Source organism: Muscardinus avellanarius, assembly GCF_963383645.1.
Source record: "Muscardinus avellanarius genome assembly, chromosome: 1".
NCBI lineage: Eukaryota > Metazoa > Chordata > Mammalia > Rodentia > Gliridae > Muscardinus > Muscardinus avellanarius.
In genome coordinates, this window is record NC_137786.1 from 179146919 (window position 1) to 179165050 (window position 18132).

Consider the following 18132-nt stretch of genomic DNA (forward strand, 5'->3'; position numbering starts at 1 on the left):
AAGCCAGCCTTAGCTACTTAGTGAGGCCCTCTGTAACTTAATGAGACCCTGTTTTAAAATAGAGAATAGAGCCGGGCATGGTGGCGCACGCTTGTAATCCCCACACTTGGGAGGCTGAGACAGGAGGATCGCACGGGTTCGAAGCCAGCCTCAGCTACCTAGTGAGGCTTTCAGCAACTCAGTGAGACCCTGTTTCCAAATAAAATATAAAAAAAGTCTGGGAGTATAGCCCGGAGGTAGAAAGTTCCACCCCCAGTACCACCAAAAAAAAAAAGAGAGAATAAAGTTGGGCATGGTGGTGCACACATGTAATCCTAGCATTCAGGAGGCTGAGACCAGAGGATCGAAGGATCATGGTTCGCAGACAGCCTCAGCTACTTAGTGAGGCCCTTTGCAACTTAGTGAGACCTTGTTTCAAAATAAAGAATAAAAAATAGAGCAGAGGGTGTAGCTCAGAGGTCAAATGCCCCTGGGTTCCAACCCCAAACCCGCAAAAAAAAAAAAAAGGACACTTGCAGGGTGTGTCTTGGGAAGGTAAGTTTGATGTTTGAAAAAAAATGAGGTAAAAAACAAACACACTGAACTAAACATAAAAAGTCCCAAAATGTGTGGTAGGGGATACCCTAAAACACTACTTGTAGGGGTATTTTTTTTATTTGGCAATAGGGTTCCACTAAGTTGCTGAGAGCATCACTAAATTGTGAGGCTGACTTCAAACCTACAATTCTCCAGTCTCTGCCTCCCAAGTACTGGGATTACAGGTATACACCACCATACCCGGTTTACACTTTTCAGTAAAGGTGATATATATATATATTTATTTATTTTTTGCAGGTCTGGGAATGGAACCCAGGGGCATTTGACCTCCAAGCCACACCCCCTACTATATTTTTTATTATTATTTTTTTTTTCTTTTTCGTGGTGCTGGGGATGGAACACAGAGGCTTTCTACCTTTGGGCTACAATCCCAGACCTATTTTGTAGTTTTTATTTGGAAACAGGGTCTCACTAAGTTGCTGAGAGCCTCACTCACTAAGTAGCTGAGGCGGGCTTCAAACCTGCGCAATCCTTCTGTCTCAGCCTCCCAAGCACGGGGATTACAAGTGTGTGCCACCACGCCCGGCTTTATTATTTATTTTTGAAACAGAGTCTCATTAACTTGCGGAGGGCCTAAGTAGCTGAGGCTGACTGCAAAGCGCGATCCTCCGGTCTTAGCTTCTCCAATACTGGGATTACAAGTGTGCGCCTCTATGCCTGGTTTAAAGGTGATTTCTTACATGTAGTTATGTGTGATTTTCCTACTATTTGAAACAGGGAAAGAAATACAACTTCATAAATCCAAGGGATTTAACTGACCACAGTTCTCTGAAGAGAAATTTATATATTACAAAACACAATAACTGTAATCACTAATAGTTTGTTCTTACTTGGGACCCTTGTTTATTCTAACTTAACTACAGTAACATAAAGCTCAGGTATCTGCCTTTAAGAGTGGTATAGGAGCTGGACATGATGGCACACACTTGTAATACCCGTTCCTGGGTGGCTGAGACAGAAGGATCACACAGGTTAAGCCAGCCTCAGCTACTTAGTGAGGCTCTCAGGAACTTAGTGAAATCCTGTTACCAAATAAAGTATAAAATAGGTCTGTGACTATAGCCCAGAGGTAGAAAGCCCCTGGGTTCCACCCCCAGTACCACAAAAAAAAAAAAAAAAAAAAAAAGAAAGGAAGAAAAAGAAAAGAAAAGAGTGGTATAGGAAATTTGTCCTCCTACAAACACATGCTAGGAGGAATACATGTCCCATTTCTGGGGCATCAAAGGTTAGTATAGTGTGCACTCACTTTGTGCTTCCAACATATCTCCAGATGCTTCCTTAACCCAACCTGCATAGTCATGAATGACAGCAACTCCCGGATTGGGAACGATGAGAGGACATAGTTCATCCACATGGACAGTGCTATGTTTTAATTTGAGCTCCAGAGGTGTTTGGTATAACTGCAAGTCTTCATCCAGCTTCTTTTGTCTCAAACTGAGTTTTTCCAAATGAACTTTGAATGGGGACTCAGTTAGGCTACAATGAATAGTAATTGAAGAAGATAGAAAATGAAGGTTAAGACAAAAGTTAAGAGTTCCTTACAAAGTTTTGTTTCTTTATATGATTATAAACAGAATGCAAATATACACATATACATATACATATACATATACATATACATATACATATACATATACATATATTGGTGGTACTGGGGTTCCTGGAAACTCTTCTACCTCCGGGCTATACTCCCAGACCTATTTTTATATTTTTATTTGGAACTGGGTCTCTTAAGCCAGTGCGGCTGGCTTTGAACCTGCGCGATCCTCCTGTCTCTGCCTCCCAAGTGCGGGGATTACAAGCATATGTCACCATGCCCGGCAAATGCAAATATTTACCTGCAATTTTAAAGAAATTTTATTATGATCAACATGGTATAAGTATGTATAGAAATATCACAGTGGACCCATAAATATGTACAATTAATATGTGTTAATTCTAAAAATGTTGAAAATATTCACTCTGTAAAAGTCAATTTAAAATCTATCTAGAATATATATATGAAATAAACCCATTAGCAGGTTAAAAAAATAATTTCCTAATATCAAGCTATACTGAACTCATACTAGGTAAACAAACTATTTGACCTCCACATTCAGAACCAAAGGTTTTTTTATTTTTAGCCAGGTCATTCATAACAAGCATGGGAATCAACATAGTTGAACTTAAAACTGGTTTTGAGACAGGAGGACAGCACAGGTTCAAAGCCAGCCTCAGTTACGGAGTGAGGCTCTCAGCAACTTAGTGAGACCCTATTTCCAAATAAAATATAAAATAGGTCTGGGAGTATAGCCCGGAGGTAGAAAAGCCCCTGGGTTCCACCCCCAGTACCACAAAAAAACCCCAAAAAAACTTGTTTTGGCACGTTATCTGTATTCCATAAAATCAAAAGACAGAGTTCTTGTTCCACATATCAAAGTCAAAGGTAAGCTTATAGATACTAAAGAATAGTCTAAATTAATATTAACATATAGTTAATCTGGCCTTGATGTAATTTTTTAAATGTTTGTTTGTTTGTTTGTTTGTTTATTTTGCAGGTCTGGATGGAACCCAGGGGCATTTGACCTCTGAGCTACACCCCCTGCCCTATTTTTTATTCTTTATTTTGAAACCGGGTTTCACTGAGTTGCAGAGGGCCTCACTAAGTAGCTGAGGCTGTCCACAAACTGCGATCCTCCAGGTCTCAGCCTCCGAATGCTGGGATTACAAGCGTGCACCACCACGCCCGGCCTTGATGTAATTTTTAAGACTGATATTGACAACCTCCAAAATACCACAAAATCATGCTTAATCTGGAATTAATCAATAAATTTAGGATCAATATTCCTAATTGGGAGGCTTAAGAGATGCTGGGTTTTTTTTTTTTTTTTTTTTTAGTTTTTCAAATTAAAACTTTAAAAACTAAAAAAGACAATCATATAATGTGTAGTAAAGATAGTACAATTTTTTACAAATATAAAAAGCTAAGAAAATTATACACATTTTTTATTGAATTCTATACACATTCTGCCTGATAGCTGAAAACTTTTTATATAGGTACATATAGTTCTATATGCGACATATAAATACCTATAAGCACATATATTTGTTAACTGTGGAGACTATATAGAAACATATGCTACCATATATATAACATATGAGACATTTATGCATGGACTATTCATAGTTTATGTACACACATTTCAGGGTCTAATATGTATGAAATTTACTTAGTTGAGAATATCATTTATATATTAAGAAATCACAAATCTCTAAGCAATAAAACAGAAAACATGGTTAATGCAATAAGAAGGCTAAAACTCAAAGGAATGCTACAGTATTACTTTTGAGCCTATTACTTTCCCAACTAAAGTAACTATTTGTAAATATTATATGTTTCATAATTTGATGGTACAAGTGAAACTATCTTATTAACTGTTATAGTTCATAACTATAAAATATGTTCTACTACCTACAATTGTGCTAGGAATATAACAAAAAAGATCACAAAACAGTATCTTGACCTTGGGTTTCTTGATAATGAATAGTTTCACAACTACCATGCTGTCTTTCTGAAAAAACATCAAAAGGGTGAGGGATACAGATCAGTGATAACAGTGCTTGCATAGCATGTGTGAGGCCCTGGGCTCAATCCCAGTACCAAAAACAAAAGAATTCCCAAAATATGAAGAAATGTAACTCACGATTTAACAGCTACTGGATTGGGCAGGAATCCATATTCCATAGAATCAGCAATCTGATGATTTTCCAGTTCAAGGGAGGCATTCAGCCGTTCTCCAGTATTAACAAGAGTCCAGTTGGGTCCCCATCCAACCCGAAATGAACGTCCCATGAATAGGGCCATGTCCATCAAGAGTTTACCCTTACCATATGTGACAGACTTTTCAAGAGGAACTAGGCCTGGTTGCCTGCGTGTACCCACTGTTTTCAACTGAATCTCAGGGGCAGGGCTGGGCACTGTAAACACAGTGGTCAGGGGTGGAGGGACAGACCAAGGAGACGTGGATGGGACATTCATTAAAGATGATGCTCTAGGAGTACGACACTCTTGCACAGAGGCACTTGGTGAAAGAAAAACTCCACTTGTAAATTTTGATTGCAGTAACCCACCAACTGAAATAAATGAAGGGGAAAAAGACTTTAACAACAAAGTGTATGGTTTCTTGAACAACAATCAAAAAAATTCAGTATTTCACCACCAAGCTAATTAGACATAAATGACCAGAAGCAGGTTAAGTCAAAGTTTTGGCAGAAATTACTTTTTTAAATTCTATTTCCGAGCTACACCCCCAGATCTATTTTTTATTTTGAAATAGGGCCTTACTAAGTAGCTGAGGCTGGCTCTGAACCAAGATCTTCCTGTCTCAGCCTGGGATTACAAGTGTGTACCACCATACCCGGCTAGATTTCAATTGGGAAGTCAAGGCAAGAATTTTAGTGATGATAATGTCCATAATAATATTAACAAACAATACTACTTCTAAAAAATTATCCAGCACTAGCTGGGCGTGGTGGCGCACACTTGTAATCCCAGAGCTTGGGAGGCAGAGACAGGAGGATCGCGCAGGTTGGAAGCCAGCTGCGCCTGCTGGCTTAGGAGACCCTGTTTCCAAATAAAAATGTAAAAATAGGTCTGGGAGTGTAGCCCAGAGGTAGAAGGGCTTCCAGGAACCCCAGTACCACACACACACACACACACACACACACACACACACACACACACACACACACACACAAAGCCCCTGGGTTCCATCCCCAGTACCACCAAAAAAAAAAAAATCCAGAAACCAGCAGCAGTCTCTGTATATATTATCTCATTTTACTCTTTTATAACTTTTAACAATATGACTATTATCTTGCTCTTTAATAACTTTTAACAATATGACTATTATCAACCCCATTTTAAAAATTAAGAAAAATGTGCTTGGGTAGGTGACTTGCTCACATGTACAAAATAAGTTGCAGAGAGATAAGCTCAGGTTAAGTCTGGCATCAAATTTCATGCCTTTATTAGAATCAGATATGTATCCCTTTCTTAGGTCATATTAAAAAATTATATTAAGATCAAAACTCAAGTTTTTATCGTCTAATACTTAATAGTAAACATAAGGAAGCTGGGCATGGTGGCACACACTTTTAATCCCCACGCTTGGGAGGTGGAGAAAGGAGGATTGCACAGGTTCAAAGTCAGCCTCACTGGCTTAAGAGACCCTGTTTCCAAATAAAATATAAAATAGGTCTGGGAGTATAGCCTGGAGGTAGAAGGCCCCTGGGTTCCATCCCCAGTACCATACCACTAAAAAAAAAAAAAAAAAGCCTGGTGTACTGGCACACGCTTGTAATTCCCGCGCTTGGGAGGCAGAGACAGGAGGATCACGCAGGTTCGACGCCAGCCATGCTGGCTTAAGAGACCCTGTTTCCAAAATAAAAATATAAAAACGGATCTGGGAGTGTAGCCCGGAGGAAGAAGGGTTTCCAGGAACCCCAGTAACACAAACACACACACACACACACACACACACACACACACACACACACACACACACACCCGTAAGAAACAAAAACGTACTATAGCATCTTTTTTTTTTTTTGGCAGGACTGGGGATGGAACCCAGGGGCATTCGTCCTCCGAGCTACACCCCCTGCCCTATTTCTTTTTCTTTATTTTGAAACCGGGACTCACTGAGTTGCGGAGGGCCTCACTAAGTAGCTGAGGCTGTCCACGAACCCCAATCCTCCTGTCTCAGCGTCCCAAATGCTGGGATTACAAGCATGCGCCACCATGCCCGGCGATTGCACATGTACTTTTATTTTTTTTTTGTGGTACCAGGGATGGAACTCAGGGACATTGTACCTCTGACCTACACCCCAGCCCTATTTTTTAGTCTTTTTAGTTTTGAAACACGGTCTCACTGAGTTCTGAAGAGCCTCGCTAAGTAGCTGAGGCTGTCCATGAACTACAATCCTCCGGTCTCTGCCTCCTGAATACTGGGATTATAAGTGTGAGCCAACACGCCCAACCACATGTAGTTTTCTAAAGGACAGTCCTCCTTATTACTATTGTCTGTATTTCAATTGTATATGGTTCTTGTCTTAAACCATGGGACTAAGAATTAATTAAAGTATAAGGTTTTCATGTGGCTGGGCATGGTGGAGCATGACTGTAATCCCAGTACTTAGGTGGCTGAGATAGAAGGATCATAGGTTTGAGAATAGCCTAAGGAAGACAATGAGACTCTTAACAACTTAGAGAAGCGACTGTTTCCAAACAAAAAATTTAAAGTGCCGGGGATATAGCTGGGGTAGAATGGCCCTAGGTTCAATCCCTAGTCCACACACAAAAAGATTTTCATGTAGTGTCTATTATGAAAAAGATTATTAAGAATTTTTCTTTTTTGTGGTATTGGGTGTGAAACCCAGGGGCTTTTCTATCTCCAGGCTATACTTCTAGACCTATTTTGTATTTTATTTGGAAATAGATTCTCACTAAGATGCTGAGAGCCTCATTAAGTAGCTGAGACTGGTTTGAACCTGTGCAATCCTCCTGTGTCATCCTCCCAAGCACTGGAATTACAAGCGTGTGCCACCATGCCCGGCTTTAAGAATGTTTAACTGAGGGATAAAGATTTAGGTTGAGGAGTGGAGTGCATAGCTATGTAATACACCAGGCACAAAGGTTTGATCCCAAATACAAGGCATGCAAAAAATAAATAAAAAAGAGAAATTGACCAATGCTGTATCACTTAAAAATTTTTTTTTAAAGTAAAGTTTAAGTCAGGTGTGGTGGAGCATGCCTGTAATCCCAATATTTAGAAAGCTGAGACAAAAGATCATAGGTTTGAGATTAGTCTCAGCAATTTAGCAAGACTCTCAAGAACTTAGCAAAACCCTGTTTCAAAACAAAAACTAAAAATGACTGGGGGTGTACACCAGAGGTAGAATGCCCCTGCGTTCAATCCCCAGTGCTTATACACACACACAGTAAAGTTTATAATAAGGGCACACAATGAACTTAAAAAAAAAAAAAAAACATTGAGTTTTGAAGGCAACAGAAACGTCTCTCTCAGTTCGTCAGCTTTCTACACTGTCATCAATACTCCATCTTCAATCTCACTAGAAAAGTAAAAACTTTAAAACAAAAGGCAATGACTTCCCTGGAAATTACAAAGACTAAGGGAAATGCAAAATTCAGGTGAGTTTTGTACATTATAAAGAACAATATAATGGGACGATATAAAGGAACAATATCCCTTTCTATGGATATATAGCCCTAGAAAGCAGTAAGATAGTGTTAGAACTGCGCAAAAACATTACAGTGCAGGACAACTTGCAATATCTTCCAAGCAACGCATGGTAAAAATTATGAACTCAGAGCTTACTATGTAAATCCACATTTATAAGCAGATAAACATGGTGCTTTTCCCCATTATTTTGAAACAGAATTTCACTAAGTTTCGGTAGCTGAGGCTGGCCATGAACCTGTTACAGGAGGATCATGGTTTGCAGACAGCCTCAGCCACTTAGTGAGGCCCCTTCACAACTCAGTGAGAGCCTGTTTCAAAATAAAGAATAAAAAATAGGGCTAGGAGGTACAATAGCTTGGAGGTACAATGCCCCTGGGTTCCATCCCTGGTACCACACACACAAAAATAAATAAATAAATACAATTTAAAAATAAAACAAACAACAACAACAACAAAAAAAAAAAAACTGGCCATTCCCAACAGGTATAAAAATACAATTTCTTTTAGCATCCTTATTTCATAAATATGGCTGTTAGGGGTTATTTGGTAGAAGCCCACTCAGCTTAGAAAATATGTGAAAAGCAGAGCTAGATGACAGTATAGCTTTCCTATAAAATCACATTTTTGAGTCAGGTGTGGTGGTACCTGTCTATAATCCCAGTACTTTGGAGGGTGAGACAGGAGGATCATAAGTTCAAGGCCAGCTTCAACAACTTAGTGAGACTGAGACTCTATTTCAAAATAGAAAAATTAAATAGAACTAGGGATGTAGAGCACAAGTAGAATGCCCTGAGTTCAAACCCCAGTACCTCTTCCCCCCAAAAAATCCCAGCACATTTTATATAGTACCTAATGAACGAGGTTTTGATGAGTGGGATGCTGAAATGGGGAGTCTGGGAGAACAGATATCTTGAGAACTATCTCCTTTAGAAGGAAGATGACTGAAGCGTTGATCCATCATATCTACATCTTCTTCATCAGCAAGCAATGATGCCTTCATGATCTAAAAAGGGAAATATTTATAGAATGAAATGTGTTCCCCCAAAATAAAAGGCATTAAGGGGAAAATGCAGCTCATAATAACTTAAAAAAAAACCACCTAAAATATAAGTTTGGTTTTCATCATAAGGGTGGGTTATAACTTCACCTGTAAGACATGTGGATTGATTCCCAGTGAAGATGCAATGTGTGTTGAGGCAGACACAGGTTCCTGATCCTCAGGCACACTCTCTTCTAATACGGAATCCAAAACTGGCTCCTGGGTGATATCTACCATGTCACTGTCCAGTTCCACAACCCTCCCTAGCTGCTCCACCTCTGGGCTCTGGCTCTGTAGACAGCAGAAAGATCAGGGAAGGAGCATTAAATTACAACATATATACACAAAGCTGCTAGATCACATTTAGTTTATTTAGAATATGACACGGCAATATTAGATTCTGCTCATTCAATTGTGAGGTGAGGTAGATTTGCTAAAAAGGATTTAATATTAATTATGCCCCAAATCCTCTTATAAGTACTTGAGATCCAAAAGAGGATTCATGGAATCATCCTTTTGTAATACTACAGTCTGGCATCTGGAACCTAAGCCAGAAGCCAGACTGAAAGAAAAGGTGGTCTTTAGAGAAAAAGATTATACCTTAGCTGATTTAGCTAGCAACTAAATTTCTGGTTTGTACACAGTGACGGTCCCCTCATACAGCCGTGTAAGCAGTGAGAAGAGAACAAAAGGTTCAAATATCAAAGTCTTCAATAAGTACATTTGGGTGTTTTTTTTTTGAAGATTTAAAGAAGTTTATTAAAAAGATAGAAATACAGAAAATAGTTACAGCCCCATGCCAAAATGGCATGAGGGGGGAGGGTGGCCTGGGCCAACTCACTACTCCCCCAATAAGTACATTTGGATGGGTGGATGGAAGAAATGTACCAGGAGTGCTCTACCAGCCCTTTTAGTTTTGAGACAGAGTTTGATAAATTGCCTCAAATGGCCTCAAACTTGCAATCCTCCTGTATCAGCACCCTGACCAAGTATCACAAGGGTGCTCCACAGCACCTGGCTCCTGTAACTGCATTTTATTTTTTATTTTTTGGTACTGTGGATGGAACCCAGGGGCATTCTACCTCCGAGCTATACCCCCAGTCCTAATTTTTATTCTTTATTTTGAAACAGGGTCTCACTGAGTTGCAAAGGGTTTCACTAAGTATCTGAGGCTATCTTCAAACCACGATCCTCCCGTCTCAGCCTCCCAAATGCTGGGATTACAAGCATGCGCCATCATGCCCAGCTGTACATTTTGAACATTTTTCAAAAGAAAATATTCAGAAATAAATTTCTAATTGATACAACTTAGGGTTTGGAAACTTATCTTTTGGGTGAATAAATCCTAAGGTTAGCTACATTTTATCTGTGCAGCTATTACTACCCTATATTCCTTTAAAATACCCTTACTAAAAGAATGAGTGTTCCCATGGACAAGTGCAGAGAACCTGAGGTGTTAAAACACATGGTGAACTGTCATTGTGTGTCAATACTAATATAAACTAGATGAAGGCTGAAAGGCAAAGATGAGGTAGGAGTGTAGCTCAGTGGTGGAATGTTTTCCTGGCATATACAAAGACCTGGGTTCCATTCCCAACACTACAAAAACAACTAAATTCTAAGTTACTCAAGAGGCAGAAGGATGCTAAAGTTTGAGGCCAGCCCAGGCAACTTATCCAGGCCACCTCAAAATAAAATACAAAAGAACCAGGAGAGAGAGGCTGGGCATGGTGGTACATGTTTGTAATCCTAGCATTTGGAAGGCTGAGACAGGAGGATCACAGTTAGAGGCCAGCCTCAGCTACTTAGTGAGGCCCTTTGCAACTATGTGAGACCCTGTTTTAAAATAAAAAATAAAAAAGAGGGTTGGGAGTGTCTCTTGAAGACAGAATGCCCCTGGGTTCCATTCCTAGTCAACAACAACAAAAAAAAAAAACAGGAGTGGTGACAAAACTTGGTTGGGAGGCTGAAACAAGAAAATCACAGGTTCAAGACCAGTATCAGCAACTCAGCAAAACCATTTCAAAATGAAAAATAAAATAGAGCTGAGTGTAATTTAGAGGTAGAACAGCCCTGGGTTCAATCCCTAGTACAAAGGAAGAAAGGAAGGGAAGAAGGGTAGGGGAGTATTGGGCATATTGTAGCTTAGTGGTAGAACTTACCACATTCAAGGACCAAACAATAATCCTCCCCCATACTTGGTGCTAGGAATAGTACCAAAGGGCCTTGTACATCCTAACTATGTGGTGCATCACTGAGCTATACCCCCTGTCCCAATTCACTTTCATAAAAAGTTCTGATATTCCCCATCCTGTCAACCCACCAGTTATAAAATCATAGTGTTTGGCTTCCTATTTATACTTACTTCATACTATGTAGCAAAATTATAATTTTTTGTATATATATCTGGTCCACTGGGATTGTCATGGCTTGAACACAAGATTATGATTTACTATTTTTGGTCTCTAACACCCAGTATTTAATTCAGTTACGTTCAACATTCGCTGAATGCTTGCTTTGTTATTACTATTACCTAATGCAGAAGAGTGGAGATGGGTGGGAGGACAGGTAAAAAGGGGAAGATTGGTTCCAACCTACCACAATATTCAACAAAGGAATAATACTAGCAGCAAAGAGATGTTCATCTACAAAACATTTGGGTAAAATAAGAGGATTTCACAAAATAACTAGAGATGGAAGGGACACAGCATATGTTTGTGGAGAATGTTAACAATCAAGGTTTTATTTGTTCCACCTTCACACATAGACTTCAAAGGTTTAAGGTAACAAGTAATACATGCACAAGGGGGAAGGGAATTATTAAAGAACTATGATAATCTGGTAAGCTCCTGGAATATTCATTTGTGTATAAATCTTGTTAAAGCATGTTTAAGTAATTGCAATAAATGGCCCTAGCAGATGCCTGTGTATTTATTTTCAAAGAAATAATAGCAGGCCAGAAACTTCTTCAAAGTCAGTGTATAGAATAAAGCTGGACCAAGCCGGGCGTGGTGGTGCACACTTGTAATCCCCGCGCTTGGGAGGCAGAGACAGGAGGATCGCGCAGGTTCGAAGCTAGCCGCGCGCGCTGGTTTAGGAGACCCTGTTTCCAAATAAAAATGTAAAAATAGGTCTGGGAGTGTAGCCCGGAGATAGAAGGGCTTCCAGGAACCCCAGTACCACCAAAAAAAAAAAAAAAAAAAAAAAAGAATAAAGCTGGACCAAAAACGTTGGGTGCATTCTACCTCTGAGTTATATCCCCAGACCCGTTTTTATTTTTAAACAGGGTCTTGCTAGGTTGATGAGAGTCTCTCTACTTGCTGAGGCTGTACTAAAACATAGGATCTTCCTGTCTCAGGCTCCGAAATATGAGAATTAGAGGGGTATGCTATCATGCCTGGCTTAGAATATCATTTTAACTCTCCCTTTCTTATGATGTAATCTCTTAAAGACAGGATCATGCCTGGCATAATGGCATATGCTTACAATCCCAGTATTTGGGAGGCTGACACAGGAGGATTACACAGGTTCAAGCCAGCCTCAGCTACTTAGTGAGCCTCTCAGCAACTTGGTGAGACCCTGTTTCTAAATAAAATGTAAACTAAGTCTAGAAGTATAGCCAGGAAGTAGAGGGCCCCAGGGTTCCATCCCCAGTACCACACTCACACAAAAATAAAGACAGGCTCATACTTCTAAATGCCAGCACAACATATTATGAACTACATAAATAATATTTGTAAAATGACAATCTAAATATATGGAGGGTAAAAGTTTTTCTCCTGCTTGAAAGAATCTTCTAGGAGCTGGAGGTAGAGTTCAGTGGTAGAGTACTTTCATAGCTTACACAAAGGCCCTGGATAAGAGTTCCAGCCCTGGAAAGAAAGAAAGAATCTTTCTCATTCAAAGAAGATTGCCAGTTTCTTAAAAGATACAGCAACTAGAGGCCCTTTGCAACTTAGCGAGACCCTGTTTCAAAATAAAGAATAAACAAATAGGGCTGGTGGTGTTGCTAGGAGGTAGAATGACTAAGGGTTCCATCCCCAATATGGCAATATTAATAATAAAAAAAGATACAGCATCTAATGAAATACATCAAGACACTCTAATGAAGAGTAAATCTGACCAGTCCAAGGTCAAATGTCAATGTAATATATACTATCCTCTCAGCCAATTAGTTTGATCCAATATAACTACTACAGATACTTGCCTTCAAAATGAAGATTTTATATTTATTTTGCTTGAAAACCAGCCCTGTCAACCGGGTGTGGTAGCGCACACTTGTAATCCCTGCGCTTGGGAGGCAGAGAGAGGAGGATCGCGCAGGTTCGAAGCCAGCCGCTTAGGAGACCGTTTCCAAATAAAAATATTAAAAAAAAAAAAAAGGTCTGGGAGTGTAGCCCGGAGGTAGAAGGGCTTCCAGGAACCCCAGTACCACCAAAAAAAAAAAGAAAAGAAAAGAAAAGAAAAAAGAAAACCAGCCCTGTCGACAACACTGTGTTCTGCAAGAGAAATTCCACGTAAAGGTTTATTTCTTTTGTGGTCCTAAAGATTGAACTTGAGTGCATTTTACCTCCTAGTTACATCCCTAGCATTATTTTTTATTATTCTGAAACGATGTCTCATTATTCAGCTGATAAATCAAGCATTCATATTACAGAACAAAATACTGAAACATGCTATGTGAATAAACCTTGAAACTTTTTTCTTTTTTTGTGGTAACAGAGATTGTACCTAGGGGTATTCTACCTCTGAGCTACACCCCCAGCCCTATTTTTTAACTATTTTTAAAGAGGTTCTCATTCAATTGCAGAGGGACTCACTAAGTTGCTAAGGCTGGCCAAAAACCTGCGATCCTCTTGTCTTAGTCTCCCCAATATTGGATTATAAGAGTACATTACCATGACTGGCATCCATGTTAGAGTTTTAAAGGGTAATGAAGTATGTATGTTTTCTAGACATACACACTAAGTATTATTACTATAGTAGATGTCTTTTTTTTTTTTTAGTACTAAAGAAAAGGATACTCGATCACTGAGTTACATCCCCAGCCCCGATTTAATTTTATTATATTATTTTCCTAAATTGACAAAGCTGGGCTAGAACTTGAGATCATCCTGCCTCAGCATCTGAATCACTGGGATTACAGGCCTGAGCCACCTTGCCCAGACACAAGATGTAAGTCTTAATAAGTGTAACATATTTGATTTTAGGATTTATTTTAGCCAGGTGTAGTAGCGATGCTTGTAATCCCAGTTTGGAAAGCTGAGACAAGAGGATTACAGATTCGAGACCAGCCTTAGAAACTTACACAAAGGCGGCCGGACGTGGTGGCGCACGCTTGTAATCCCCGCGCTTGGGAGGCAGAGACAGGAGGATCGCGCAGGTTCGAAGCCAGCCGCGCGCGCTGGCTTAGGAGACCCTGTTTCCAAATAAAAATGCAAAAATAGGTCTGGGAGTGTAGCCCAGAGGTAGAAGGGCTTCCAGGAACCCCAGTACCACCAAAAAAAAAAAAAAAAAAAAAAAAGAAACTTACACAAAGGACCCTAATTTAAAAAAAAAAAGGGGGTTGGGGGGACTAGGAGTATAGCTCAGTAGTAGAATGCCTCTGGGTTTTTCCCCAGAACCAAAAAGGAAAAACCAACCAACCAACCAACGAACACACACACACACACACACACACACACACACACACACACACACACAGTTTGAGGCCAGCCTGGGCAATTTTGCAAGACCCTAACTCAAAATAAAAAAAACAAAAGGGATGGTGATATAGTTGGTAGAGCACCTCTAGGTTAAATAATGTCCAGTTTCTGTGTAAGCTAACTAGCTTGCCTTAATGGTACTGAACATAAGATACACTACAGTTATAATTACCTGGAAGAAGCATTAGAAAAATAAGTATGGCTGGGAGTGGTAGCGCATGTTTGTAATCCCAGGAGCACCCCCCACCCCCACCCAGTACTGGGATTAAAAGTGTGAGCTACTACACTTAGCCATACTTGGAAGGATCACAAATTGTTGGCCAACCTCAGCTATTTAGTGAGGCCCTCTACAACTTAGTGAGACCCCGTTTGAATGTAAAGAATAAAAATGAGTGTTGGCGGTGCAGCTTGGAGGTAGAATGTCCCTGGATTCAACACACAAACAATAAATAAATAAATGAATAAGTAAGTAAATAAATAAATAAAGTCGGAGCTCCAAGTCAGATTTATGGAATCAAAGTCATGCCAGAAGCTGGGTGTGGTGGCACACACTTGTAATCCTAGCACTATGGAGGCGGAGACAGGAGGATCGTGCAAGTTTGAAGCCAGCCTCGCTGTTTTAAGAGACCCTGTCTCCAAATAAAAATATAAAATAGGTCTGGGAGTGTAGCCGAGGTAGAAGGGTTCCATCACCAGTACCACCAAAAAAAAAAAAAAAAAAAAAAAAAAAAAAAAAAAATCATGCCAGATAATGGGGAAATGGTGGGCAAACCTGTAATCCCAGTACTTAGGGGTCTGAGACAGAAGACTGTAGGTTTGAGGCTAGCCTCAGAAACTTAGTAAGGCCTTGTTTTAATATGAAAATAAAAAAGGCTGGGGTGTGGGGGGGTGGTAAAAAATAAAAATAAAAAGGCTGGAATGTAAGTCAGAGGTAGGAACCCCCCCCCTCCGTGTTCAACCCCTGGTATCATAAAGTCATGACAGATATAAAAAATCAATGTCAAGCTCACCAGGATAGTAATATAGCCAGTTATAAATTAGATCTCAGAACAAGAGTTTGAAACTAATATTCTACCTTTAGAACAAAATATTTTTATAAGAGTTTTAATTTACCTGTGAGACAAAGTTTTTACCTTTCAACATGTTTTCTAACCTAAAAGGTATAGGAGAGAAGACCTGTGGAAAATTTAGTTAGCTTTGTGTTTTCCTTTTGGTTTTTTTGGTGGCACTGTGTGGATGGAACACAGGGGATTCTACCTCCAGGCTACAGCCCTAGCCCAATTTTTTATTCTTTATTTTGAAACCTGAGTTGCAAAGTGCCTCACTAAATAGCTGAGGCTGTCTGTGAATGCAATCCTCCTGTGTCAGCCTGATCCTCCTGTCTCAGCCTCCCAAATGCTGGGATTATAAGCATGAGCCACCACGCCCAACTTTACACCTTTGTGTTTTTTGATTACTTGTTTTATGAGCAAAAGGAAGTTAAAAACCAACCTGAAAGATGTAACTGAGGATAAGGCAAAAAACTAAATGTTTACCGGTTGTGGTGGTGCACACCTGTAATCCCAGTACTTGGGAGGCTGAGACAGGAGCATTCACAGTGAGGCTCTCAGCAACTTACTGAGACCCTTGCTTCTAAATAAAATAGATTAAAAATATATTTTTAAATATATTTAAAAAATAGGTCTGGCGATGTAGCCTAGAGGTAGACGGCACCTGGGTTCCATCCCCAGTACCACTAACTAACAAACAAACAAAAAAAGTGTGACCATTCAAGGAAAATGTAGACTTCAGACTTTCCTAAGTAGTTAAGAACACCTCCTGCCCTGCACCTTTCCATTAAAGAGCCTGAGATTGTATATAGGTTTAATTAAACAAAACAAAACAAAAGACTCCAGGAAAACCTGTCCCAGGGGCTGGGCCACAGTATAAAGCTTGGCTGCCTGAATGCCTCTATCCATTTCTCTCATTTTATGCTTCTTCTATCCAACAGCTCACTGTCCAGTTCCTCAACCAAGCCAGTCATCTGCATTGTACTATATGCCCATTTTGAATACTTATCAACTCTCTTTTGGCTAGAATTTTATTCTTACAGAAATTTTTTTTCTTTTTCTGGGGATAGCATTGGGTATTGAACTCTGGGACAGTCTACCTCTGAATGCCAACTCTTTTTAATTTTAAAATGGGGTCTTGCTAAGTTATTTCATGCTGACCTTAACATGGGACCTTTCTATCTTAGCCTTCCAAGTGCTGGGATTATTATATGTGCTACCACACATGGCTCTTTTGAAATTTTCTGGTGCTAAGTTTCACAAAGAACTCTTGCTTACTCTAGTGTCCTTAAAGAAATCCAGTTTTTTTTCCCCTAGTATTTATATTGTGGTGATTAATGGGCTTTCTAATTATTTGGTATAAATATTATTTGGTATAAATATTACATAATGTGTCCTGCCAATTCATAGATGAAGCTTTTCTTTATTATTATCTTTAGAATCCTACATGTTGGGTTTTGTTTTTTTAATTTTCTGGTGAAACTGGGGATCAAACCCAGAGGTATCACATAGAGTAGGCAAGTGCTCTACCACTGACCTATACCCCCAGCTAATACATACTATTTTAATTAACAGAAAATAAGGCTATTTAACTGTTTCCCTAAAAAATATAAATGATGTTGTCAAGCATGGTGGCACAAGTCTGCAATTCCAGAACTTGGAAGGCTGAGACAAGATGATCACAGGTTCAAAGCCTACCTCAGCAACTTATCAATACCCTCAGCAACTTAGTGAGACTCTGTCTCAAAATTAAAAGATAAAAAAGGGCCAGGGGTGTGGCTCGGAAGTAGAATGCTCCTGGTTTCAGTCCTCAGTACCTCCACTAAAGGAAAAAGTGTGTGTACACATACACATACCCATTTACATACACATACATAATGCTGAGATGAGAAACCATTTTAAAAAGAAAGACTGAGCCAAGTATGGTGGTGCACGCTTATAATCCCAGTGCTTGGGAGGCTGAGACAGGAGGATTGCACAGGTTCGAAGCCAGCCTCAGCTACTTAGTGAGGCTCTCAGCAACTTAGTGAGACCCTATTTCCAAATAAAGTATAAAATAGGTCTGGGAGTATAGCTTGGACGTGGAAAAACCCCCGAGTTCCACCCCCAGTGCCACAAAAAAAAAAAAAAAGAAGAAGAAAGACTGGATAACTGCAGAACCAAGTTCCTCCTGAGGTCAATCCCCAACCCAAGTTTATTTTTTATACTGTTGAGACAGGGTCTCCCTAAGTTGCCAAGGCTGGTCACGAAACCTGAGATTATCCTGTCTCTGCCTCCCAACTACTACGATAATAAGCATGTGCCATCATACCTAGCTCTTTTCTTCTTTCCTTTTTTTTTTCTTTTTTTTTGTGATACTAGAGATTGAATCCAGGGCATTCTATCTCTAAGGTACACCACCAGTGCTTTTTATTTTCATTTTACGTTTTTTCTTTGAAACAGGATCTTGTTAGGTTGTTAAGTCTCACTACATTGTAGAGGCTGGACTCAAACCTACA

At 39.7% G+C, this 18132-nt stretch overlaps 1 protein-coding gene across 4 annotated transcripts in view; it reads right to left on the minus strand.

The window, feature by feature from the left end:
• Nucleotides 1-18132, minus strand: part of NUP98 (nucleoporin 98 and 96 precursor) — a gene marked incomplete at both ends in the record, with an annotated part of 114117 nt that overhangs the window by 34367 nt on the left and 61618 nt on the right. For 3 of the 4 annotated variants that reach the window (XM_080699206.1, XM_080699205.1, XM_080699204.1), the window contains 4 exons: nucleotides 1844-2073; nucleotides 4281-4710; nucleotides 8691-8844; nucleotides 8989-9171. In XM_080699206.1, the coding sequence (XP_080555332.1) occupies nucleotides 1844-2073; nucleotides 4281-4710; nucleotides 8691-8844; nucleotides 8989-9171 (997 nt within the window). Of the gene's footprint in view, nucleotides 1-1843; nucleotides 2074-4276; nucleotides 4711-8690; nucleotides 8845-8988; nucleotides 9172-18132 lie in introns of those variants that run through there. The other variant, XM_080699207.1, reaches the window with a different exon arrangement.